This window comes from Nerophis lumbriciformis, linkage group LG28 (assembly GCF_033978685.3).
Source record: "Nerophis lumbriciformis linkage group LG28, RoL_Nlum_v2.1, whole genome shotgun sequence".
Classification (NCBI taxonomy): Eukaryota; Metazoa; Chordata; class Actinopteri; order Syngnathiformes; family Syngnathidae; genus Nerophis; species Nerophis lumbriciformis.
The window spans coordinates 33,195,187-33,223,066 of record NC_084575.2 but is presented as its reverse complement, the minus strand read 5'-3'; the positions used below and the strand labels follow the sequence as shown (position 1 = coordinate 33,223,066).

Genomic DNA, 27,880 nt, shown 5'->3' with positions numbered 1-27,880 from the left:
ATTTGTTACCTTCTTGAGACCTGAGAAAAAATGCCTACCTCTTTAGGACCAGCCTTTCCAGATATATAAAGAAGTGTATTTACAACATTAATAATATATACATACCATGCAAATATAAAAAAAGCTTCTTGTGAAAAATGAGTGAGAATTTCACAAGAAAAAGGCCATAATTTCACAAGAAAAACTTTGAATTTTGCCAGTGTTGCAATAAAAGTTGTAATTTTAGTCAACGCCAGTCAAAATGTTACAAGAAAAACTGAACATTTGTGCAATGTTATGACAAAAGTTGGAATTTTGCTCAAAACAGTCACAATTTTACAAGAAAAGCTTAACATTTTGGCAATTTTATGAAAAAGAGTACTAAAACTTATAAATGTTGGCAATATTATAATAATAATCTGAATTTTACTTGGCAAAATGATGACAAAAGTCATAGTTTTACTCAAAAAAATGTCACTGTTTTACAAGAACAACAAAAACACTGGCAATATTGTGATAAAAGACATAATGTTATAAGAAAACTTTAAAATTTTGGCAATATTATAATAATAACTGGAATTTTATTTAACAACATTATGACACAAGTCATAATTTTACTCAAAAAAATGTCACTGTTTTACAAGAACAACAAAAACACTTGCAATATTGTGATAAAAGTCAGAATTTTGTAAGAAAACTTTAAAATGTTGGCAATATTATAATAATAATCGGAATTTTACTTGGCAAAATTGTGACAAAAGTCATAATTTTACTCAAAGAAATGTCACTGTTTTACAAGGACAACGAACACATTGGCAATATTTTGATAAAAGACAGAATTTTAAAGGAAAACTTTAAAATGTTGGCAATATTTTAATAATAACTGGAATTTTATTTAACAAAATAATGACAAAAGTCTTAATTTTACTCAAAAAAATGTCACTGTTTTACAAGAACAACAAAAACACTGGCTATATTGTGATAAAAGTCAGAATTTTATAAGAAAACTTTAAAATGTTGGCAATATTATAATAATAATTGGAATTTTACTTGGCAAAATTGTGACAAAAGTCATCATTTTACAAAAAAAAATTTCACTGTTTTACAAGGAGAACAAAAACACTGGCAATATTGTGATAAAAGACATATTTTTATAAGAAAACTTTAAAATGTTGGCAATATTATAATAATAATCGGAGTTTTACTTGGCAAAATTGTGACAAAAGTCATCATTTTACTAAAACAAATGTCACTGTTTTACAAGGACAACAAAAACACTGGCAATATTGTGATAAAAGACAGAATTTTATAAGAAAACTTTAAAATTTTGGCAATATTTTAATAATAACTGGAATTTTATTTAACAAAATGATGACAAAAGTCATAATTTTACTCAAAAAAATGTCACTGCTTTACAAGGACAACGAAAACATTGGCAATATTGTGATAAAAGTCAGAATTTTATAAGAAAATTTTAAAATGTTGGGAATATTATAATAATAATCGGAATTTTACTTGGCAAAATTGTGACAAAAGTCATAATTTTACTAAAAAATATGTCACTGTTTTACAAGAACAACAAAAACACTGGCAATATTGTGATAAAAGACAGAATTTTATAAGAAAACTTTAAAATGTTGGCAATATTTTAATAATAATCGGAATGTTACTCTGCAAAATTATGAAAAAAGTCATAATTTTACATTGGCAATATTTTGATAAAAGACAGAATTTTAAAGGAAAACTTTAAAATTTTGGCAATATTTTAATAATAACTGGAATTTTATTTAACAAAATAATGACAAAAGTCATAATTTTACTCAAAAAATGTCACTGTTTTACAAGAACAACAAAAACACTGGCAATATTGTGATAAAAAACATATTTTTATAAGAAAACTTTAAAATTTTGGCAATATTATAATAATAATAATCTGAATTTTACTTGGCAAAATTGTGACAAAAGTCATCATTTTACAAAAAAAAATGTCACTGTTTTACAAGAACAACAAAAACACTGGTAATATTGTGATAAAAGACATATTTTTATAAGAAAACTTTAAAATTTTGGCAATATTATAATACTAATCGGAATTTTACTTGGCAAAATTGTGACAAAAGTCATCATTTTACAAAAAAAAATGTCACTGTTTTACAAGAACAACAAAAACACTGGCAATATTGTGATAAAAGACATATTTTTATAAGAAAACTTTAAAATTTTGGCAATATTATAATACTAATCGGAATTTTACTTGGCAAAATTGTGACAAAAGTCATCATTTTACTAAAAAAAATGTCACTGTTTTACAAGGACAACAAAAACACTGGCAATATTTTGACAAAGGACAGAATTTTATAAGAAAACTTTAAAATGTTGGCAATATTTTAATAATGACTGGAATTTTATTTAACAAAATGATGACAAAAGTCATAATTTTACTCAAAAAAATGTCACTGCTTTACAAGGACAACGAAAACATTGGCAATATTGTGATAAAAGACATAATTTTATAAGAAAACTTTAAAATTTTGGCAATGTTATAATAATAATCGGAATTTTACTTGGCAAAATTGTGACAAAAGTCATAATTTTACTAAAAAAAATGTCACTGTTTTACAAGGACAACAAAAACACTGGCAATATTGTGATAAAAGACAGAATTTTATAAGAAAACTTTACAATGTTGGCAATATTTTAATAATAACTGGAATTTTATTTAACAACATTATGACACAAGTCATAATTTTACTCAAAAAAATGTCACTGTTTTACAAGAACAACAAAAACACTTGCAATATTGTGATAAAAGTCAGAATTTTGTAAGAAAACTTTAAAATGTTGGCAATATTATAATAATAATCGGAATTTTACTTGGCAAAATTGTGACAAAAGTCATCATTTTACTAAAAAAAATGTCACTGTTTTACAAGAACAACAAAAACATTGGCAATATTGTGATACAAGTCAGAATTTTATAAGAAAACTTTAAAATGTTGGCAATATTATAATGATAATCGGAATTTTACTTGGCAAAATGGTGACAAAAGTCATAATTTTACTCAAAAAAATGTCACTGTTTTACAAGGACAACAAAAACACTGGCAATATTGTGATAAAAAACATTTTTTATAAGAAAACTTTAAAATTTTGGCAATATTATAATAATAATCGGAATTTTACCTGGCAAAATTGTGACAAAAGTCATCATTTTACTAAAAAAAAGGTCACTGTTTTACAAGGACAACAAAAACATTGGCAATATTGTGATAAAAGACAGAATTTTATAAGAAAACTTTAACATTTTGGCAATATTATAATAATAATTGGAAATTTACTTGGCAAAATTGTGACAAAAGTCATAATTTTACTAAAAAAAATGTCACTGTTTTACAAGGTTAACGAAAACATTGGCAATAGTGTGATAAAAGACAGAATTTTATAAGAACAATTTAAAATGTTGGCAATATTATAATAATAATCGGAATTTTACTTGGCAAAATTGTGACAAAAGTCATCATTTTACTAAAAAAAATGTCACTGTTTTACAAGGGCAACGAAAACATTGGCAATTTTGTGATAAAAGACAGAATTTTATAAGAAAACTTTAAAATGTTGGCAATATTTTAATAATAACTGGAATTTTATTTAACAAAATGATGACAAAAGTCATAATTTTACTCAAAAAAATTTCACTGTTTTACTAGAACAACAAAAACACTGGCAATATTGTGATAAAAGACATATTTTTATAAGAAAACTTTAAAATTGTGGCAATATTATAATAATAATCGGAATTTTACTTGGCAAAATAGTGACAAAAGTCATCATTTTACTAAAAAAAATGTCACTGTTTTACAAGGTTAACGAAAACATTGGCAATAGTGTGATAAAAGACAGAATTTTATAAGAACAATTAAAAATGTTGGCAATATTATAATAATAATCGGAATTTTACTTGGCAAAATTGTGACAAAAGTCATCATTTTACTAAAAAAAATGTCACTGTTTTACAAGGACAACAAAAACACTGGCAATATTGTGATAAAAGACAGAATTTTATAAGAAAACTTTAAAATTTTGGCAATATCTTAATAATAACTGGAATTTTATTTAACAAAATTATGACAAAAGTCGTAATTTTACTCAAAAAAATTTCACTGTTTTACAAGAACAACAAAAACACTGGCAATATTGTGATAAAAGACATATTTTTATAAGAAAACTTTAAAATGTTGGCAATATTTTAATAATAATCGGAATTTTACTCTGCAAAATGATGACAAAAGTCATATTTTACTCAAAAAAATGTCACTGTTTTACAAGGACAACAAAAACAATGGCAATATTGTGATAAAAGACGGAATTTTTAAGAAAACTTTAAAATTTTGGCAATATTTTAATAATAACTGGAATTTTATTTAACAAAATTATGACAAAAGTCATCATTTTACTAAAAAAAATGTCACTGTTTTACAAGAACAACAAAAACTCTGGCAATATTGTGATAAAAAACATATTTTTATAAGAAAACTTTAACATTTTGGCAATATTTTAATAATAATCGGAATTTTACTTGGCAAAATTGTGACAAAAGTCATCATTTTACTCAAAAAAATGTCACTGTTTTACAAGGACAACGGAAACATTGGCAATATTGTGATAAAAGACAGAATTTTATAAGAAAACTTTAAAATGTTGGCAATATTTTAATAATAACTGGAATTTTATTTAACAAAATTATAACAAAAGTCATAATTTTACTCAAAAAAATGTCACTGTTTTACAAGGGCAACGAAAACATTGGCAATTTTGTGATAAAAGACATAATTTTATAAGAAAACTTTAAAGATTTGGCAATATTTTAATAATAACTGGAATTTTATTTAACAAAATGATGACAAAAGTCATAATTTTACTCAAAAAAATGTCAATGTTTTACAAAAACAACAAAAACACTGGCAATATTGTGATAAAAGACATATTTTTATAAGAAAACATTAAAATTTTGGCAATATTTTAATAATAATCGGAATTTTACTCTGCAAAATAATGACAAAAGTCATCATTTTACTCAAAAAAATGTCACTGTTTTACAAGAACAACAAAAACACTGGCAATATTGTGATAAAAGACAGAATTTTATAAGAATACTTTAAAATTTTGGCAATATTTTAATAATAACTGGAATTTTATTTAACAAAATTATGACAAAAGTCGTCATTTTACTCAAAAAAATGTCAGTTTTACAAGGACAACAAAAACAATGGCAATATTGTGATAAAAGACGGAATTTTTAAGAAAACTTTAAAATTTTGGCAATATTTTATTAATAACTGGAATTTTATTTAACAAAATGATGACAAAAGTCATAATTTTACTCAAAAAAATGTCACTGTTTTACAAGGATAACAAACACACTGGCAATATTGTGATAAAAGTCAGAATTTTATAAGAAAACTTTAAAATGTTGGCAATTATATAATAATAATCGGAATTTTATTTAACAAAATTATAACACAAGTCATAAGTTTACTCAAAAAAATTTCACTGTTTTACAAGGACAACGAAAACATTGGCAATATTGTGATAAAAGACAGAATTTTATAAGAAAACTTTAAAATGTTGGCAATATTATAGTAATAATCGGAATTTTACTTGGCAAAATTGTGACAAAAGTCATCATTTTACTAAAAGAAATGTCACTGTTTTACAAGGACAACAAAAACACTGGCAATATTGTGATAAAAAACATATTTTTATAAGAAAACTTTAAAATGTTGGCAATATTTTAATAATAACTGGAATTTTATTTAACAACATTATGACAAAAGTCATAATTTTACTCAAAAAAATGTCACTGTTTTACTAGAACAACAAAAACACTGGCAATATTGTGATAAAAGACATATTTTTATAAGAAAAATTTAAAATTGTGGCAATATTATAATAATAATCGGAATTTTACTTGGCAAAATTGTGACAAAAATCATCATTTTACTAAAAAAAATGTCACTGTTTTACAAGGTTAACGAAAACATTGGCAATATTGTGATAAAAGACAGAATTTTATAAGAACAATTTAAAATGTTGGCAATATTATAATAATAATCAGAATTTTACTTGGCAAAATTGTGACAAAAGTCATCATTTTACTAAAAAAAATGTCACTGTTTTACAAGGGCAACAAAAACACTGGCAATATTGTGATAAAAGACAGAATTTTATAAGAAAACTTTAAAATTTTGGCAATTTTTTAATAATAACTGGAATTGTATTTAACAAAATTATGACAAAAGTCATAATTTTACTAAAAAAAATGTCACTGTTTTACAAAGACAACAAAAACACTGGCAATATTGTGATAAAAAACATATTTTTATAAGAAAACTTTAAAATTTTGGCAATATTTTAATAATAATCGGAATGTTACTCTGCAAAATTATGACAAAAGTCATAATTTTACTCAGAAAAATTTCACTGTTTTACAAGGACAACGAACACATTGGCAATATTTTGATAAAAGACAGAATTTTAAAGGAAAACTTTAAAATTTTGGCAATATTTTAATAATAACTGGAATTTTATTTAACAAAATGATGACAAAAGTCATAATTTTACTCAAAAAAATGTCACTGTTTTACAAGAACAACAAAAAACACTGGCACTATTGTCATAAAAGTCAAAATTGTATGTATGAAAAATGTCACCATTTTTGCATTAAAAGTAAAAATGCTACATAAAAAAGTAATCATTTTACAAGAAAATATTGCAATATTACAGAAACAGAAAAAACATGAGAAATCATTCCCAATTTTATAAGAAAAAAGTCAACACATTGTGAGAATAAAGACTGCTTTTAGTTATTTATTTTTTGTCGTTGAATTTTTTTGTTTACAAGTGGTTTTTAACTTTCATTATTTATTTCAATTTATTACAGTATGTCTCTTTACACATATTTATTTTATTTTTGTTTTAATTAATTTTGGCCAAAGGGGGCACATTTCAATTTCTTACACACACTTGTTATTTCATACGTTGACCAGAGGGGGAGCACTTTTAAAAGTGACACACAGTCAATTTGAAAAGTCCCTCCTTTTTTGGGACCACCCTCATTTTGACCAGCAGGGGTGCACAAGAGACATTGTCTACTAGATGCAATGTTATTGGGACCATGATTTATGTCATCACTTGTTCACACCTCCTCATATGGAAGATACTTTTGTACTTTTTTTTTTTACTTTTGTGTGCACATTAAATCAACAAAAAAATCCTGACTTTGGAGCAATGTTCACGGACTCTAGTATTTGGCTCTCTATTCAGATGCAATGTTATTGGGACCATGATTTATGTCATCACTTGTTCACACCTCCTCATATGGAAGATACTTTTTCTTCTTCTTGTCTCAAGAAGGGTAGAAATACAAGAACACACACACACACACACACACAGCAGGATGGTAACTTCCTCACTGCCGTCATGTTTTAAAAGCTTTGCCAATGCAATGTTTGCCATGTCTGCAGCCTGACCCCCCCCAACCCCCCCTCTACCCCCCCCCCTCTAACCCCTCCGTGTCTCCGCCTCCTGGGAACTTCAGAGGTGCACTATCTGGTTTCTGCCCAGCTGTTGCCTAAGACGCTAGGTAAATACTGTGGCATCCGGCGAATCTGTGAGACCAACAGCTGCCCGCTCACGTCAGGCGAGCGAGCGGCCGCCACGTCCAGACTCTCATGCTACTCGTTTTTTTTTTTTTTTTTTAGTCTACGCAGATGGGCCGAGACACTTGGCAAGTTTTTTTATATATTTGTTTTTTTTATTTCGATGATAAAACCCACTAGGAATGTACGGTATAACGATATTAGTACAGTATCGCCATACTAAGGAATTATTTTCGGTACTACATCGTCTCTGGAACTAACGGTCGAAGTCACGTCGTGCCATTGCTGGTTTTACCAGCAGAGGAGCATGTTCGGCAGCGCACACACACAGAGTACTTACAAGCAGACACAGTGTGTAGACAAAAAAGGGAGAATGGACGCATTTTGGTGTAAAAAGTAAAGATAAAGGTGAAGTTATAACACTGAAACACCCTCAGGAAGAGGTGCTTTAAGACATGGCTACTTCTAAATCACTAATCCCCGTCTCCATGGCGACGAATAAAGTATGTTTCTTACAAGTATCATTATCACTGGAGGACGAGGAATAGCTAAACATGTTTCACTACACAGCGCAGCTCACCGGCATCAAAATGTAAACAAACGCCATTGGTGGATCTACACCCGACATCCACTGTAATGATACCAAGTATCCAAGTATACGTCAATATTTTTTGGCATCACAACATCTTCTTTCGTTTTTTTTAAAATTCATATAATGTTCATAAAGTTTGGAAATATGTCCCTGGACACATGAGGACTTTGAATATGACCAATGTATGATACTGAAACTACTTGGTATCGGATCGATATCCAAATGTGTGGTATCATCCAAAACTAATGTAAAGTATGAAAGAAGAGAAGAATAAGTGATTATTACATTTTAACAGAAGTGTAGAAAGAACATGTTGAAACAGAAAATAAGCAGATATTAACAGTAAATGAACAAGTAGATTAATAATACATTTTTTTACAGTTTGTCCCTCATAATGTGTACCAAATAATAGGTGTATAAATGACACAATATGTTACTGCATAGACTAATTAGGAGTCTTTGTTTGTTTACTTACTACTAAAAGACAAGTTGTCTAGTATGTTCACTATTTTATTTAAGGACTAAATTGCAATAATAAACATATGTTTCATGTACACTAAGGTTTTGTGTTAAAATAAAGCCAAAAATGCAATTTTTTTGTGGTCCTTTTTGTTTAGAAAAGTACCGAAAAGTACCGAAAAGTACCGGAAATAATGGAAAAATATGGAAAAATATGGAAAAATATGGAAAAATATTGAAAAATATCGAAAAATATCGAAATAATTTTAGTACCGGTACCAAAATATTGGTATTGTTATAACACTAGGACAAACTTGCAATAATAAACATATGTTTAATGTACCCTAAGATTTTTTGTTAAAATAAAGCCAATAATGCAATTTTTTGTGGTCCCCTTTATTTGGAAAAATATCCAAAAATATCGAAAAATATTGAAAAATATCGAATTTTTTTTTAAAATATCGAAAAATATCGGAAAATATCGGAAAATATCGAAATAATTTTAGTACCGGTACCAAAATATTGGTATTGTTATAACACTAGGACAAACTTGCAATAATAAACATATGTTTAATGTACCCTAAGATTTTTTGTTAAAATAAAGCCAATAATGCAATTTTTTGTGGTCCCCTTTATTTGGAAAAATATCAAAAAATATTGAAAAATATCGAAAAATATCGACATTTTTTGAAAAATATCGAAAAATATCGAAAAATTCCGAAAAATATCGAAAAAATGTTAGTACAGGTACCAAAATATTGGTATTGTTATAACACGAGGACAAACTTGCAATAATAAACATATGTTTAATGTACCCTAAGATTTTTTGTTAAAATAAAGCCAAAAATGCAATTTTTTTGTGGTCCTCTTTGTTTAGAAAAGTACCGAAAAGTACCGGAAATAATGGAAAAATATTGAAAAATATTGAAAAATATTGAAAAATATTGAAAAATATTGAAAAATATTGAAAAATATTGAAAAATATCGAAAAAATGTTAGTACCGGTATGAAAATATTGGTATTGTTATAACACGAGGACAAACTTGCAATAATAAACATATGTTTAATGTACCCTAAGATTTTTTGTTAAAATAAAGCCAAAAATGCAATTTTTTTTGTGGTCCTCTTTGTTTAGAAAAGTACCGAAAAGTACCGAAAAGTACCGGAAATAATGGAAAAATATTGAAAAATATTGAAAAATATTGAAAAATATTGAAAACTATTGAAAACTATCGAAAAAAATGTTAGTACTGGTACCAAAATATTGGTATTGTTATAACACGAGGACAAACTTGCAATAATAAACATATGTTTATTGTACCCTAAGATTTTTTGTTAAAATAAAGACAAAAATGCAATTTTTTTGTGGTCCTCTTTGTTTAAAAAAGTACCGAAAAGTACCGGAAATAATGGAAAAATATTGAAAAATATTGAAAAATACTGAAAAATATTGAAAAATATTGAAAAATATTGAAAAATTCCGAAAAATATCGAAAAAATGTTAGTACTGGTACCAAAATATTGGTATTAATATAACACAAGGACAAACTTGCAATAATAAACATATGTTTAATGAACCCTAAGATTTTTTGTTAAAATAAAGCCAATAATGCAATTTTTTGTGATCCCCTTTATTTGGAAAAATATCGAACATTTTTGAAAAATATCGAAAACTATCGAAAAATATCAAAAAATTTTGGAAAATATCGACATTTTTTGAAAAATATCGACATTTTTTGAAAAATATCGACATTTTTGAAAAATATCGAAAAATATCGAAAAATATCGGAAAATATGGAAATAATTTTAGTACCGTTACCAAAATATTGGTATTGTTATAACACGAGGACAAACTTGCAATAATAAACATATGTTTAATGTACCCTAAGATTTTTTGTTAAAATAAAGCCAATAACGCAATTTTTTGTGGTCCCCTTTATTTGGAAAAATATCGAACATTTTTGAAAAATATCGAAAACTATCGAAAAATATCGACATTTTTTGAAAAATATCGACATTTTTTGAAAAATATCGACATTTTTTGAAAAATATCGAAAAATATCGAAAAATATCGGAAAATATCGAAATAATTTTAGTACCGTTACCAAAATATTGGTATTGTTATAACACTAGAACATACCGTTCTCCTCCGGCCCCGCTGCCTCCGGCGTCCCGAGGCGTGACAGCTCTTCCGGGGCTTCCGGGTAGATGATGGCGGTATCTCCTCGCTGGAGATACTCGGCGATGCTCACCACGTGGCTGTCGCTGACATCCAGCTTCCGCTTGACGAAGAAATCCTCAAACTCTGAAGTGCAATCCACGCTCTTGACTGAAGTGGAAACAAGACACAGCAAGGAATAAATTTGGTTCATTTCCCCCCCGCCGGGGAAACACGGATATTGGGAATGTTTTCCTCGAAACACATGCAGGGTGGTGACACTACAACATTTCAGCCCATTTGGAGAGAATATGTCTAAATTATGGGCTCTGCTTGGTCATGCTGTGCCTCTAAAATAAGAATTGTAACCCAATCCAACCACTAATCACACATAAGCAATGGGCAGAACCTAATTCAGTCATAACACACTGCAAAAAGTCAGTAATAAAAAACAAGAAAAAAAATACAAAAATTAGGTGTATTTTACTTAAAATAAGGAAAATTATCTGCAATTAGAACAAGAAAATGTGGCTTGTCAAGACTTTCCAAAACAAGTAAAATTAGCTGACCTCAATGAACCCAAAAATACCTTAAAATAAGTATATTTTTCACTAACAAGTGCACTTTTCTTGATAGGAAAAAAAAATGAGACCTTTTTTCTCAATATGTTGAAAAATATTCTTAAATTAAGTAAATGCTAATGATATGTGCCCGGCATTAAATTTCTTGAAACCAGCAAACTTATACTAAAAACTAATTTATTGTTCTTAATGGAAAGGCAACAAGGCAAGCGCTTGTTACTCTCGGGGTCTCCTAGCCGCTCAGGCAAATCATATTGTCTAAAAATGCATTTTTCCATCGATAACATGACATCATCGCGCCAAGTGCGTGCTCTTTCAGTCAATCAGTGCACGAGGAATATATATATATATATATATATATATATATATATATATATATATATATATATATATATATATATATATATATATATATAAAAATATATATATGTATGTATATATATATATATATATATATATATATATATATATATATGTATGTATGTATGTATGTATGTATGTATGTATGTATGTATGTATAAAAATATATATATGTATGTATATATATATATATATATATATATATATATATATGTATGTATGTATGTATGTATGTATGTATGTATGTATGTATGTATGTATATATATATATATATATATATATATATATATATATATATATATATATATATATATATATATATATATATATATATATATATACATACATACATACATACATATATATATATATATATATATATATATATATATATATATATATATATATATACATACATACATACATACATATATATATATATATATATATATATATATATATATATATACATACATACATACATACATACATATATATATATATATATATATATATATATATATATATATATATATATATACATACATACATACATATATATATATATATATATATATATATATACATACATACATACATATATATATATATATATATATATATATATATATATATATATATATATATATATATATATATATACAGCCTGGCCCCCGGCCCCAACATTTTTAGTTGTAATTTTGAAGAATTTATCTGAATGTGCATTAACTATTTCTGTTCAAAATTGTTAGAAATGTCACATGTTAAATGTTTTAATATTAACTGTCAGTTTACTGTACTGTGCCAACTGTACTACTTTATGAGTACCTATATTCTATTGTTTCATTGACAATAAAACAGCAAAGTCCATTTGGCTGTCATCTGTTTTAATTATGGGACAAAATTGTGTCAAAGTCATGATTTAAGAAATGATGACTTTAAAAAAGTAGTTTTCTACTTGTGAGTGTTGATGACACAGCTTTGCAACACTTGATATTCTAGTTTCAAGCATGTTTTACTCAATATAGGTCATCAAATCTCAGCAACAAGCTGTCATATCTGACTGAGATCATTTAGGACCAAAACACTTAAAACAAGTAAAACACTCTAACATAAAATCTGCTTAGTGAGAAGAATGATCTTATCAGACAGAAAATAAGCAAATATCAGCCCTATTTGAGATATTTCATTTTACTTAGATTTCAGTATTTGCAGTGCGAGTACGGTATTTGGACAAAACACAGTCTTTTTGCAGTGTACACGTGCACTCTCCTGGATTAATCACATTGATGTCCAAGGTCAGAGCAGGATTTTGTTTTTGCTCGGTTTTTGCAATGGGCAGATTAGCCAAACCAAACCTCAAACTAGAAATGAAACTAGAGCACAGACTCTGAGCCTGTGAGCGTGCTGCCACCTACAGTTTCTTAAGACGTTCACCTTCCCTAACCAACTGAGACTGTGTCTCATCTGAGTGATGTCTCATTTAAGATCGATTGCCGCTAACGAGCCGTTTGGATGGCGAGTCAAGGTAAGCTCTAAGGGTCTGTTGTGAAGACTTCCCCGGCCAATTGCTGAAAGGTCAAGGTAGCAACTATTTGCTTGTCTGAAGAGAGAATAAAAAAAGCATCCAAATGTCATCGGTGCAAACTAAATGTTTTAAGCACCCGTGATTAGTGAATTAAGTGAAGTGAATTGTGTTTATATAGCGCTTTTCTCTAGTGACTCAAAGCGCTTTACATAGTGAAACCCAATAACTAAGTTACAATTAACCCCGTAACACCCCTTGTTGTAAAATTACAACGTTACCTTTAACCATCCTAAAAAACAATCTGTTATATATCTTTTTATTTTTTTACCACATTTACATAGTCATTGGGTCCTATTGTTCAGTCTCACAAGGCTATTGGCCATGAACTCACACAACATCTCAAGGTTTCCTTCGAACAAAATCTATTTGTTTCATCGGACTGGATTCATCAGATTCAAGTAATTAAAATGTCTTTTATATTTTGTTTTGTTTTGTTATTACAATGTCTAGAGCATGTACATATGTAGTTATTGTGGAATAGATGCATCAAATTTCATTTAGAGCTTGTTATATAATTGTTGCAATTACAAAAGAGGGGGGAAAAAAAGTGTTTTTTTAAGAGTTTTATCTTGTTTCATATTTTTAGGGCCCGCATGGCCCGAAGGGCCCGAAGGGAGTCCTTATGCAATGGGACATAAGGACCTATTGAATTTCTAAGGTTTTATTATTATTTTTACACACACATCAGTAATATACGGCAAAACTTTTTATCAAAAAACCAAACCTCAAAACTCAAAATTGCGCTCTAGCGCCCCCTACAGAAAAAAAAAACTAGACTGCCTGTAACTCCCACTAGGAAGGTCAGAGAGACATGAAACAAAAACTTTTATGTAGGTGTGACTTAGACCTAGATTTCATAATAGTATATTCTCGGGCAAAAATCAACAGGAAGTTGGCAATTCCCCCTTCAAGACAAAAAAGTACTAAAAACAGTCACTTTTGCCTTTTTGAGCTGTAATTTGACCCCCTTAACATGCTTCAAAACTCACCAAACTGAACACACACATCAGGACAGGCAAATATTGCGATCTAATAAAAAACCTAAACCCAAATTTAAAATTTGCGCTCTTGAGCAATTTTTGAATAAAACGGAGAAAAAAATGCTCGGAAGAAAAAAATGACAAAACTGCCTGTAACTCCCACCGGGAAGGTCAGAGAGACATGAAACAAAAACCTCTATGTAGGTCTCACTTAGACCTACATTTCATAAATTGACAACCCCCAGCAAAAATCTACAGGAAGTTTGCTATTCCCCCTTCAACACAACATTTTTGTAAAAACCGGTCACCTTTCTTCAAACATTATCTCAGCAGTTTTTTGTGCGTTTCATTAAAAAATTGCGCTAGAGCACAATTTTGAGATTTGGGGTTAGGTTTTTTTATTAGATCGCAATTTTTGCCAGTCCTGATGTGTGCGTTCAGTTTGGTGAGTTCTGAAGCATGTTAAGGGGGTCAAATTACAGCTCAAAGAGGCAAAAGTGACTGTTTTTAGTACTTTTTTGTCTTGAAGGGGGAATTGCCAACTTCCTGTTGATTTTAGCCCAAGAATGTACTATTATAAAATGTAGGTCTGAGTCAGGTCCTGATGTGTGGGTCAAATATGGTGAGTTTTGAAGCATGTTAAGTGGGTCAAATTACAGTTTAAAGTGGCGGCGGAAGAATAAAGAATAAAGAATAATAAAACCTTACAAATTTAATAGGTCCTTATGTCCCATTGCATAAGGACTCCCTTTGGGAGTCCTTATACAATGGGCCATGCGGGCCCTAATTATGTCCCATTGCATAAGGACTCCCAAGGGAGTCCTTATACAATGGGCCATACGGGCCCTAATTACAATTCAAGTGTGAAGTTAAATTAGTGTTTTTTTTAATTTTTTTTTAATTTTTTGAGAGTTTCTGTGCAACAAGCAAATTACACACATTCAGTAGAAAGTCCCAATGTTAAAAGTCAGATATTATAAAATAATCCCAAAAGCATAGATATATTTACTGTCAGTAGTCTGTAGTTTTTGGAGCGACATCATTGGTGTTGTTTGTGGCGGTCAAGCCCAATCAAGTGGGTGCTTATTTTGATATTGGTAAAGATGACAGTCACAGTAGGGTTAAATGATCCTCACCTGTACCGTTTCCAATTGCCTGCAGAGTGGTGTCTGGCCCCAGCGTGTCGAAATCGTCTTTAATTTCATCTGCAGAAGAGAGGGGTGGACAAAGTGGGCGGGGTGAGTGCAAAACGACAAAGTAGGACAAAAGGTGTGGGAGCAATACGGCAACAGCGGTGACTTATTTACCTTTAACACGACAAGCTGCGATTGCACACAAAGTCCACCTAAGCAATCAGTCACCATGCAGCCCCAACTCATTACTGCCCGGCTGTGATACCACCACACTCGCCCACATGCAGCATTATGCCGCCTGTATCGCATGTGGACATTTTCATCCACACACTAAGTGTCTGATTGACAAAGACCCAAATACCACACGCTAAACCGCATGTGCAATATATTAAACGAGTGTGGACTATTTAGTGGGCGTCTTGCGTTTGATCTACTAAGACTGAAAAGTGGTTGATACTTTTCTGAATAAAGGGCACCACAAAAGAATGGCATCAACAAAAAATGTTAGGGTACATTAAACATATGTTTCTTAATGTAATGGAAGAACAAAGTTGTCCTTAAATAAAATGTTGAACATACGAGACAACTTGTCTTTTAGTAGTAAGTAAACAAACAAAGACTCCTAATTAGTCTATGCAGTAACATATTGTGTCATTTATACACCTATTATTTTGTACACATGATTAAAATGGATTAATAATCTACTTGTTCATTTACTGTTAATATCTGCTTGAGCCCCCCTAAATAATTTGGTGTTTTTTTTTGTTTTTTTTTTACAAATAAATGCCGACATATTCATTATAAAGTGGCCCAAATATGAGTTTAAATAAATAATCATATAACCTGTTATTATTCACTCAGTTTCCCCTCACTTCGTAGCGTAAGGTAGAGAGCCCCTTTCGTGCGTCGGTATCCAATCCATTCCACTTGTTCATATAGAAAATGCCCACATCACTCAAATTCCAGCCCACATTTTTTCTGCGACCTTGCTTGCGGTCCTGCAGTTGTACGAAGCACATTATCTTCCTTTACAATGAGTGAAGCTGCACAAAACCTTGTGTGTGCAATTGTAAATATTTTTTTTTTTTAAGTTTTGTGTTTCTTGTAGAATCTATATAAAGTATTATACATAAGCCTATTGTTAAAATAATGAAAAAAAACCATCATTAAATATATTTGTTTTATTGTATTGTTACATTAATAGCTGTTTGATTATTATAGGATGGCTTGTTAAACATTTAATAGGATTTTCAGAGGGAGGAAAAACCAAGACATTTAATATAAAATGTAAAATGAATAAATACATAAAAATAAAAATAAAATATATGGTTAAAAGCCATCGTCCCGGGGAGCATTTCATTTCGTCCCGTGCATTTAAAAAAATTATAATAATAACAATGAATAATTTCTAAGTCTTTGTTAGCCGTTTGTGAAGTTTTGTGTTCGTGCGTAACATTCGCTCGCATCCTGTGCATCTCCTGGGGGCAAAGCCCCCCCCCTGTCCTTAAAAGCTAGTGACGCCCCTGCTATCTACACTTCTGTTAAAATGTAATAATCACTTATTCTTCTCTTCTTTGATACTTTACATTAGTTTTGGATGATACCACACATTTGGGTATCAATCCGATATCAAGTAGTTACAGTATCATACATTGGTCATATTCAAAGTCCTCAAGTGTCCAGGGACATATTTCCTGAGTTTATAAACATAATATACATTTAAAAAAAACAATAGAAGATGTTGTGATGCCAAAAATGTTCGACATAATCATACTAGTAGCAACTAGATACTCTCCTGTACTTGGTATCATTACAGTGGATGTCAGGTGTAGATCCACCAATGGCGTTTGTTTACATTTTGATGCTACGGTGTATAGTGAAGCATGTTTAGCTATTTCTCGTCCTGCAGTGATAATGCTACTTGTAAGAAACTTACTTTATTTGTCGCCATGGAGACATGGCAACATCTTGTTACTCTCGGGGTCTCCTAGCCGCTCAGGCAAATCATATTGTCTAAAAATTAATTTTTCCATGGATAACATGACATCATCGCGCCAAGTGCGTGCTCTTTCAGTCAATTAGTGCGCATATATACGTATATAATTTTTTTTCAATTGTAATTTTGAAGAATTGATCTGAATGTGCATGAACTATTTCTGTTCTAAATTGTTTGAAATGTTAAATGTTTAAATAAATAATAAAAGTCAATTTGGCTGTCATCTGTTTTAAGTATGAGACATTTGTGTCGAAATCATGATTTTTTTTTTCATGCTAGAAGTAAGAAATTATTACTTTAAAAAAGTAGTTATTTACACTTTAGCATAAAATCTGCTTAGTGAGAAGAATGATCTTATCAGACAGAAAATAAGCAAATATCACCCTTATTTGACATATTTCATCTTACTTAGATTTCAGTATTTGCAGTGCGAGTACGGTATTAGGATAAAACACAGTCTTTTTGCCTTAAAGTTTCAATGTGTATTTTAGGGAACATCATTGACATCTAGTTTTCTGCATGCAACATAACCTTCATCATCCACATTGAAATTGCACTTATAGCATTTGTGCATTAATAATAATTTAAAATAATATTTAAAAAATTGACCCTCAATTGCAGCGCCCTTGCGGCAACTATGCCCGCATTATTCCCATTATTCAATATGGTCTGAATTTTATTTATTTTTATCATTTATACTCATTTGACGAGGTTTAGTAGATCAGCTTTGCGTGTACTATCAAGTTTGCATGTGTTTTAGTACACGCTAGTGTTGTATCCATACCAATATTTTGGTACCGGTACTAAAATTATTTCGGGTGGGGTGCGGGACCGGTACGTCTTGGGGACCGGTACGTTTCAGAGGCGGTATAGTACCGAAAAGGATTCATTAGTATGGCGGTACTATACTAATACCGGTATACCGTACAACCCTAGTACACGCAAACCTTTAGTAAATATGGCCCTAAATCACACAAATTAAGAGTTGCAATACTCGCATTACTTTTTTGTGTTAAGCACATTGAAGGCGACACCAATGTTTCCAAGCAATCAGGACAATGGCCCTGCAAAATAGCCCGTGTGATGCTGGCACAGGTGAGGCTCTTGTAAACCAGCAGACAAGCTCATAAACAAAGTCTTTCCTGCCATCAAAAGGACAATGGTCTCGATCAAATCCACACACTTCCGAGAACGTCGTCTGCCTCACTTCTGCTCCGAGTTTAATCAGGCGGGACCGTCTGATGCCACTCACGTGTCACGGTAAAATGTGGTTCGGGGCCGCTATTATGTTTCCCAGGACAAATGCCAAGAAGCAAAATGCACTGCACAAACTGAAATCTAAGTAAGTAGTATTTTAAATAAGGGTGATATTTGCTTATTTTCTGTTCCCTAAAATACACATTGAAACTTTAAGGCAAAAAGACTGTGTTTTATCCAAATACCGTACTCGCACTGCAAATACTGAAATCTAAGTAAGATGAAATATCTCAAATAAGGGTGATATTTGCTTATTTTCTGTTCCCTAAAATACACATTGAAACTTTAAGGCAAAAAGACTGTGTTTTATCCAAATACCGTACTCGCACTGCAAATACTGAAATCTAAGTAAGATGAAATATCTCAAATAAGGGTGATATTTGCTTATTTTCTGTTCCTTAAAATACACTTTGAAACTTTAAGGCAAAAAGACTGTGTTTTATCCAAATACCGTACTCGCACTGCAAATACTGAAATCTAAGTAAGATGAAATATCTCAAATAAGGGTGATATTTGCTTATTTTCTGTTCCTTAAAATACACATTGAAACTTTAAGGCAAAAAGACTGTGTTTTATCCAAATACCGTACTCGCACTGCAAATACTGAAATCTAAGTAAGATTAAATATCTCAAATAAGGGTGAAATTGGCTCATTTTCTGTCTGATAAGATAATTCTTCTCAGTAAGCAGATTTGATGTTAGAGTGTTTTACTTGTCTTAAGTGTTTTGGTCCTAAATGATCTCAGTAAGATATTACAGCTTGTTGCTGAGATTTGATGACCTATATTGAGTAAAACATGCTTGAAACTAGAATATCAAGTGTTGCAAAGCTGTGTCATCAACACTCACAAGTATAAAACTACTTTTTAAAGTCATCATTTCTTACTTCAAGAATAAAATAAATAAATAATCATGACTTTGACACAATTGTGTCTCATAATTAAAACAGATGACAGCCAAATGGACTTTGCTGTTTTATTTCCAATGAAACAATAGAAAATAGGTACTCATATAGTAGTACAGTTGGCACAGTACAGTAAACTGACAGTTAATATTTAAACATTTAACATTTCTAACAATTTTGAACAGAAATAGTTCATGCACATTCAGATCAATTCTGCAAAATTACAATTAAAAATGTATATATGCACACTAATTGACTGAAAGAGCACAAACTTGACGCGATGATGTCATGTTATCCATGGAAAAATGCATTTTTAGACAATATGATTTGCCTGAGCGGCTAGGAGACCCCGAGAGTAACAAGCGCTTGCCTTGTTGCCTTTCCATTAAGAACAATAAACTAGCTTTTAGTATAAGTTTGCTGTTTCAAGAAATGTAATATCATTATGTCAAGATAATGGCACTAGCATTTACTTCATTTAGGAATATTTTTCCACCTATTGAGCAAAAAGGTCTGGGTTTTTTTTCTACCAAGAAAAGTGCACTTGTTATTAGTGAAAAATACTTATTTTAAGCTATTTTTGGGTTCATTGAGGTTAGCTAATTTTACTTGTTTTGGAAAGTCTACAAAATAATAGGTGTATAAATGACACAATATGTTACTGCATAGACTAATTAGGAGTCTCTGTTTGTTTACTTACTACTAAAAGACAAGTTGTCTAGTATGTTCACTATTGTATTTAAGGACTTAACTGCAATAAAAAACATATGTTTAATGTACCCTAAGATTTTTTGTTGAAATAAAGCCAATAATGCAATTTTTTTGTGGTCCCCTTTATATACAAAAGTACCGAAAAGTATCGAAATAATTTTAGTACCGGTACCAAAATATTGGTATCGATACAACACCAGCGTGTACTAAAACACATGCAAACTTGATAGTACACGCAAAGCTGATCTACTAAACCTCGTCAAATGAGTATAAATGATAAAAATAAATAATATTCAGACCATATTGAATAATGGGAATAATGTGGGCATAGTTGCCGCAAGGGCGCTGCAATTGAGGGTACATGAGAGCGGTGGTGCATTTTTTAAATATTCTTTTAAATTATTATTAATGCACAAATGCTGAAAGTGCAATTTCAATGTGGATGATGAAGGTTATGTTGCATGCAGAAAACTAGATTTCAATGATGTTCCCTTAAATACACATTGAAAATATGGCAAAAAGACTGTGTTTTATCCAAATACCGTACTCGCACTGCAAATACTGAAATCTAAGTAAGATGAAATATCTCAAATAAGGGTGATATTTGCTTATTTTCTGTCTGATAAGATCATTCTTCTCACTAAGCAGATTTTATGTTAGAGTGTTTTACTTGTTTTAAGTGTTTTGGTCCTAAATGATCTCAGTAAGATATTACAGCTTGTTGCTGAGATTTGATGACCTATATTGAGTAAAACATGCTTGAAACTAGAATATCAAGTGTTGCAAAGCTGTGTCATCAACACTCACAAGTATAAAACTACTTTTTTTAAAGTGACAATTTCTTATTTCAAGCATTTAAAAAAAAAAATCATGACTTGATTAAATAATTAAAACAGATGACAGCCAAATGGACTTTGCTGTTTTAATTTCAATGAAACAATAGAACATACGTACTTATATAGTAGTGCACTTGTTATTAGTGAGAATATATTTATTTTAAGGTATTTTGGGGTTTATTGAAGTTAGCTAATTAGGGAGTCCTTATGCAATGGGACATAAAGACCTATTGAATTTGTAAGGTTTTATTATGATTCTTTATTATTATTATACCGACCGCCTCTTTGAGCTGTAATTTGACCCACTTAACATGCTTCAAAACTCACCATATTTGACCCACACATCAGGACCTGCGAAACTTTCCTTTTAATAAAAAAACCAAACCCCAAAACTCAAAATTGCGCTTTAGCGCCCCCTAGAAAAGAAAAAAAACTAGACTGCCTGTAACTCCCACTATGAAGGTCGGAGAGACATGAAACAAAAACCTCTATGTAGGTCTGACCCAGATCTAGATTTCATAATAGTACATTCTCGGGCTAAAATCAACAGGAAGTTGGCAATTCCCCCTTCAAGACAAAAAAGTACTAAAAACAGTCACTTTTGCCTCTTTGAGCTGTAATTTGACCCCCTTAACATGCTTCAAAACTCACCAAACTGAACGCACACATCAGGACTGGCAAACATTGCGATCTAATAAAAAAACCTAACCCCAAATCTGAAAATTGCGCTCTACTGCAATTTTTGAATAAAACGCAAAAAAAACTGCTTCTCGGAAGAAAAAAATGACAAAACTGCCTGTAACTCCCACTGGGAAGGTCGGAGAGACATGAAACAAAAACCTCTATGTAGGTCTCACTTAGACCTACATTTCATAAATTTACAACCCCCAGCACAAATCAACAGGAAGTTTGCTATTCCCCCTTCAAAACAATTTTTTTGTAAAAACCGGTCACTTCTCTTCAAACATTATCTCCTCTGAGCGCGTTTGTCGTATCAGCTTCAAAATAACACAGGAGAGAGATTGAACCCTTCCAAATAAAAGTTATTGAAATAATGTTTCTAACTGCTCCGGTTTTGATTTTATGAGCCTTCAAAGAACCGCTGCGCTGCTGTTTTTTTAAGATGGCTGCTTAAAAACAGGAAGCACCAACGTGCCCACACAATGCAGACAAGGTAGGTACACTAGACAAAAGTCTTGGGACACTTCAGACTAAAAGTAGACAAAAGTATTGGGACACTTGGGACTAAAACTTGACAGAAGTATTGGGACACTTAGGACTAGCACCTGCCAAATACGCGGGCCCGACCAATGCTGCTTGCAGCTTTAATTTTACTTGTTTTGGAAAATCTTGACAAGCCAAATGTTCTTGTTCTATTGGCAGATAATTTTGCTTAGTTCAAATAAAATACCCCTCATTTTTGTAATTTTATTTTTCTTGTTTTTGAACACTGACTTTTTGTAGTGTTACTTCTTTATTTTGAGCTGACAATGGAGATGATGGCTGTGCAGGCTGCGGTTCAGGCTGGGTGATCAACACCAACACCCGCCTCCCTCCTCCCTCTTCCCTCCTCCCTGGCTTCTGAGGGGTCTTTTTTTTTTTTTTTTTTTTTTTTTTGGGTGATTGTGCATCTGCCAAGCGGCATCAGAACCGCAGCATGAGAATAAAAAAAAATGTCTTTTTAGTGGCATAAATCACGAGCAACAGATTGAAATGTACCCACACAGCTCCGATTTCAGCACACTTGCTTGTCCTCGCCGGCCGTGTTTGCTTTGGCTAATCAAATTTGGCTGCATGCTTTTGCCCTGACGCGAAGGGGGGATGACCGGTGGGATTTACTGGTCCTCCACTCTGCCCTGTTTACCTTGGAAAAACCTGTCTTATCTGCGGTGTGGAGGGGCGAGACCGGAGCCTCCGGCAGGCGGTGGCGTCCACCTCCGGCACGCGGGGGACGACAACAAAGTGACGTTGCGGTGTGAGCGAGGTCTCTGAGGAAAGCGAGTGTTTATGTCTTGACATGGCAGCCAACACTTTCACATGGTATAAAAGCTGCCAGGAGAGGTGAGCGCGGGCCACAAATATGTGCCGCTGTGGACCGCAGGATAGCCAGAGGTGTTTTGAGTCAGCATCAAGGCCGTGTCTACACTAAGTCATTTAACCCCTTAAACGGATAATTATTTAGCCTAAACCCCGTTTCAGCCACACTAAACCAGCGTTTAATGTCCCCCTCCTCGCACAAATATGTGCCGCTGTGGACCGCAGGATAGCCAGAGGTGTGTTGAGTCAGCATCAAGGCCGTGTCTACACTAAGTCGTTTAACCCCTTAAACGGATAATTATTTAGCCTAAACCCCGTTTCAGCCACACTAAACCAGCGTTTAATGTCCCCCTCCTCGCACAAATATGTGCCGCTGTGGACCGCAGGATAGCCAGAGGTGTGTTGAGTCAGCATCAAGGCCGTGTCTACACTAAGTCGTTTAACCCCTTAAACGGATAATTATTTAGCCTAAGCCCCGTTTCAGCCACACTAAACCAGCGTTTAATGTCCCCCTCCTCGCACAAATATGTGCCGCTGTGGACCGCAGGATAGCCAGAGGTGTTTTGAGTCAGCATCAAGGCCGTGTCTACACTAAGTCGTTTAACCCCTTAAACGGATAATTATTTAGCCTAAACCCCGTTTCAGCCACACTAAACCAGCGTTTAATGTCCCCCTCCTCGCACAAATATGTGCCGCTGTGGACCGCAGGATAGCCAGAGGTGTTTTGAGTCAGCATCAAGGCCGTGTCTACACTAAGTCGTTTAACCCCTTAAACGGATAATTATTTAGCCTAAACCCCGTTTCAGCCACACTAAACCAGCGTTTAATGTCCCCCTCCTCGCACAAATATGTGCCGCTGTGGACCGCAGGATAGCCAGAGGTGTTTTGAGTCAGCATCAAGGCCGTGTCTACACTAAGTCGTTTAACCCCTTAAACGGATAATTATTTAGCCTAAACCCCGTTTCAGCCACACTAAACCAGCGTTTAATGTCCCCCTCCTCGCACAAATATGTGCCGCTGTGGACCGCAGGATAGCCAGAGGTGTTTTGAGTCAGCATCAAGGCCGTGTCTACACTAAGTCGTTTAACCCCTTAAACGGATAATTATTTAGCCTAAACCCCGTTTCAGCCACACTAAACCAGCGTTTAATGTCCCCCTCCTCGCACAAATATGTGCCGCTGTGGACCGCAGGATAGCCAGAGGTGTTTTGAGTCAGCATCAAGGCCGTGTCTACACTAAGTCGTTTAACCCCTTAAACGGTTAATTATTTAGCCTAAACCCCGTTTCAGCCACACTAAACCAGCGTTTAATGTCCCCCTCCTCGCACAAATATATACCGCTGTGGACCGCAGGATAGCCAGAGGTGTGTTGAGTCAGCATCAAGGCCGTGTCTACACTAAGTCGTTTAACCCCTTAAACGGATAATTATTTAGCCTAAACCCCGTTTCAGCCACACTAAACCAGCGTTTAATGTCCTCCTCTTTGGACAAATTTTTACACGGTGTCTATTTCTTGAATCTTTGTATGGACTCATTGATTGTTTACAAACTGAGTTCGGAGAGGAAGTGACGTCAGAAAGAACGCGCCACAGCCAGCTTGATAATAAAGTGGATTCGTATCTCGGAGCTAACCACTGGAAATATGGAGGCGAATCACTCAGACATGGCCGTGTTTCTCCTTCTTCTACATGTACAGACGCTTGTGGAAATCACAAATGAATACCTTAAGAGAAAGCCATTGCAGCTATCTGGGATACAACACTTCTCAGGCGGAAAGAGAACTTTCCAATGTCCGGCCGAGTCAGTGCGGGCCACAAATATGTGCCGCTGTGGACCGCAGGATAGCCAGAGGTGTGTTGAGTCAGCATCAAGGCCGTGTCTACACTAAGTCGTTTAACCCCTTAAACGGATAATTATTTAGCCTAAACCCCGTTTCAGCCACACTAAACCAGCGTTTAATGTCCCCCTCCTTGGACAAATTTTTACATGGTGTCTATTTCTTGAATCTTTGTATGGACTCATTGATCGCTTACAAACTGAGTTCGGAGAGGAAGTGACGCCAGATAGAACGCGCTACAGCCAGCTTGATAATAAAGTGGATTCGTATCTCAGAGCTAATCACTGGAAATATGGAGGCGAATCACTCAGACATGGCCGTGTTTCTCCTTCTTCTACATGGACAGACGCTTGTGGAAATCACACATGAATACCTTAAGAGAAAGCCATTGCAGCTATTTGGGATACAACACTTCTCAGACGGCAAGAGAACTTTCCAATGTCCGGCCGAGTCAGTGCGGGCCACAAATATGTGCCGCTGTGGACCGCAGGATAGCCAGAGGTGTGTTGAGTCAGCATCAAGGCCGTGTCTATACTAAGTCGTTTAACCCCTTAAACGGATAATTATTTAGCCTAAACCCCGTTTCAGCCACACTAAACCAGCGTTTAATGTCCCCCTCCTTGGACAAATTTTTACACGGTGTCTATGTCATGAATCTTTGTATGGACTCATTGATCGTTTACAAACTGAGTTCGGAGAGGAAGTGACGCCAGATAGAACGCCCCACAGCCAGCTTGATAATAAAGTTGATTCGTATCTCGGAAATAACCACTGGAAATATGGAGGCGAATCACTCAGACATGGCCATGTTTCTACTTCCTCTACATGTACAGACGCTTGTGGAAATCACAAATGAATACCTTAAGAGAAAGCCATTGCAGCTATCTGGGATACAACACTTCTCAGGCGGAAAGAGAACTTTCCAATGTCCGGCCGAGTCAGTGCGGGCCACAAATATGTGCCGCTGTGGACCGCAGGATAGCCAGAGGTGTGTTGAGTCAGCATCAAGGCCGTGTCTACACTAAGTCGTTTAACCCCTTAAACGGATAATTATTTAGCCTAAACCCCGTTTCAGCCACACTAAACCAGCGTTTAATGTCCTCCTCCTTGGACAAATTTTTACACGGTGTCTATTTCTTGAATCTTTGTATGGACTCATTGATCGTTTACAAACTGAGTTCGGAGAGGAAGTGACGCCAGACAGAACGCGCCACAGCCAGCTTGATAATAAAGTGGATTCGTATCTCGGAGCTAACCACTGGAAATATGGAGGCGAATCACTCAGACGTGGCCATGTTTCTCCTTCCTCTACATGTACAAAACCTTGTGGAAATCACACATGAATACCTTAAGAGAAAGCCATTGCAGCTATTTGGGATACAACACTTCTCAGACGGCAAGAGAACTTTCCAATGTCCGGCCGAGTCAGTGCGGGCCACAAATATGTGCCGCTGTGGACCGCAGGGTAGCCAGAGGTGTGTTGAGTCAGCATCAAGGCCGTGTCTACACTAAGTCGTTTAACCCCTTGAACGGATAATTATTTAGCCTAAACCCCGTTTCAGCCACACTAAATCAGCGTTTAATGTCCCCCTCCTTGGACAAATTTTTACACGGTGTCTATTTCTTGAATCTTTGTATGGACTCATTGATCGCTTACAAACTGAGTTCGGAGAGGAAGTGACGCCAGATAGAACGCGCCACAGCCAGCTTGATAATAAAGTGGATTCGTATCTCGGAGCTAACCACTGGAAATATGGAGGCGAATCACTCAGACATGGCCGTGTTTTTCCTTCTTCTACATGTACAGACGCTTGTGGAAATCACACATGAATACCTTAAGAGAAAGCCATCGCAGCTATTTGGGATACAACACTTCTCAGACGGCAAGAGAACTTTCCAATGTCCGGCCGAGTCAGTGCGGGCCACAAATATGTGCCGCTGTGGACCGCAGGATAGCCAGAGGTGTGTTGAGTCAGCATCAAGGCCGTGTCTACACTAAGTCGTTTAACCCCTTAAACGGATAATTATTTAGCCTAAACCCCGTTTCAGCCACACTAAACCAGCGTTTAATGTCCTCCTCCTTGGACAAATTTTTACACGGTGTCTATTTCTTGAATCTTTGTATGGACTCATTGATCGTTTACAAACTGAGTTCGGAGAGGAAGTGACGCCAGACAGAACGCGCCACAGCCAGCTTGATAATAAAGTGGATTCGTATCTCGGAGCTAACCACTGGAAATATGGAGGCGAATCACTCAGACGTGGCCATGTTTCTCCTTCCTCTACATGTACAAAACCTTGTGGAAATCACACATGAATACCTTAAGAGAAAGCCATTGCAGCTATTTGGGATACAACACTTCTCAGACGGCAAGAGAACTTTCCAATGTCCGGCCGAGTCAGTGCGGGCCACAAATATGTGCCGCTGTGGACCGCAGGGTAGCCAGAGGTGTGTTGAGTCAGCATCAAGGCCGTGTCTACACTAAGTCGTTTAACCCCTTGAACGGATAATTATTTAGCCTAAACCCCGTTTCAGCCACACTAAATCAGCGTTTAATGTCCCCCTCCTTGGACAAATTTTTACACGGTGTCTATTTCTTGAATCTTTGTATGGACTCATTGATCGCTTACAAACTGAGTTCGGAGAGGAAGTGACGCCAGATAGAACGCGCCACAGCCAGCTTGATAATAAAGTGGATTCGTATCTCGGAGCTAACCACTGGAAATATGGAGGCGAATCACTCAGACATGGCCGTGTTTTTCCTTCTTCTACATGTACAGACGCTTGTGGAAATCACACATGAATACCTTAAG

At 33.7% G+C, this 27,880-nt stretch overlaps 1 protein-coding gene across 2 annotated transcripts in view; it reads right to left on the bottom strand.

The window, feature by feature from the left end:
• zeb2b (zinc finger E-box binding homeobox 2b) overlaps window positions 1-27,880 on the bottom strand; it is a 225,372-nt gene that overhangs the window by 28,447 nt on the left and 169,045 nt on the right. For both annotated transcript variants that reach the window (XM_061924118.2, XM_061924119.2), the window contains exons 4-5: window positions 15,493-15,561; window positions 10,829-11,017 (exon numbers count right to left, since the gene is read on the bottom strand). In XM_061924118.2, the coding sequence (XP_061780102.1) occupies window positions 10,829-11,017; window positions 15,493-15,561 (258 nt within the window). The remainder of the gene's footprint in view (window positions 1-10,828; window positions 11,018-15,492; window positions 15,562-27,880) is intronic.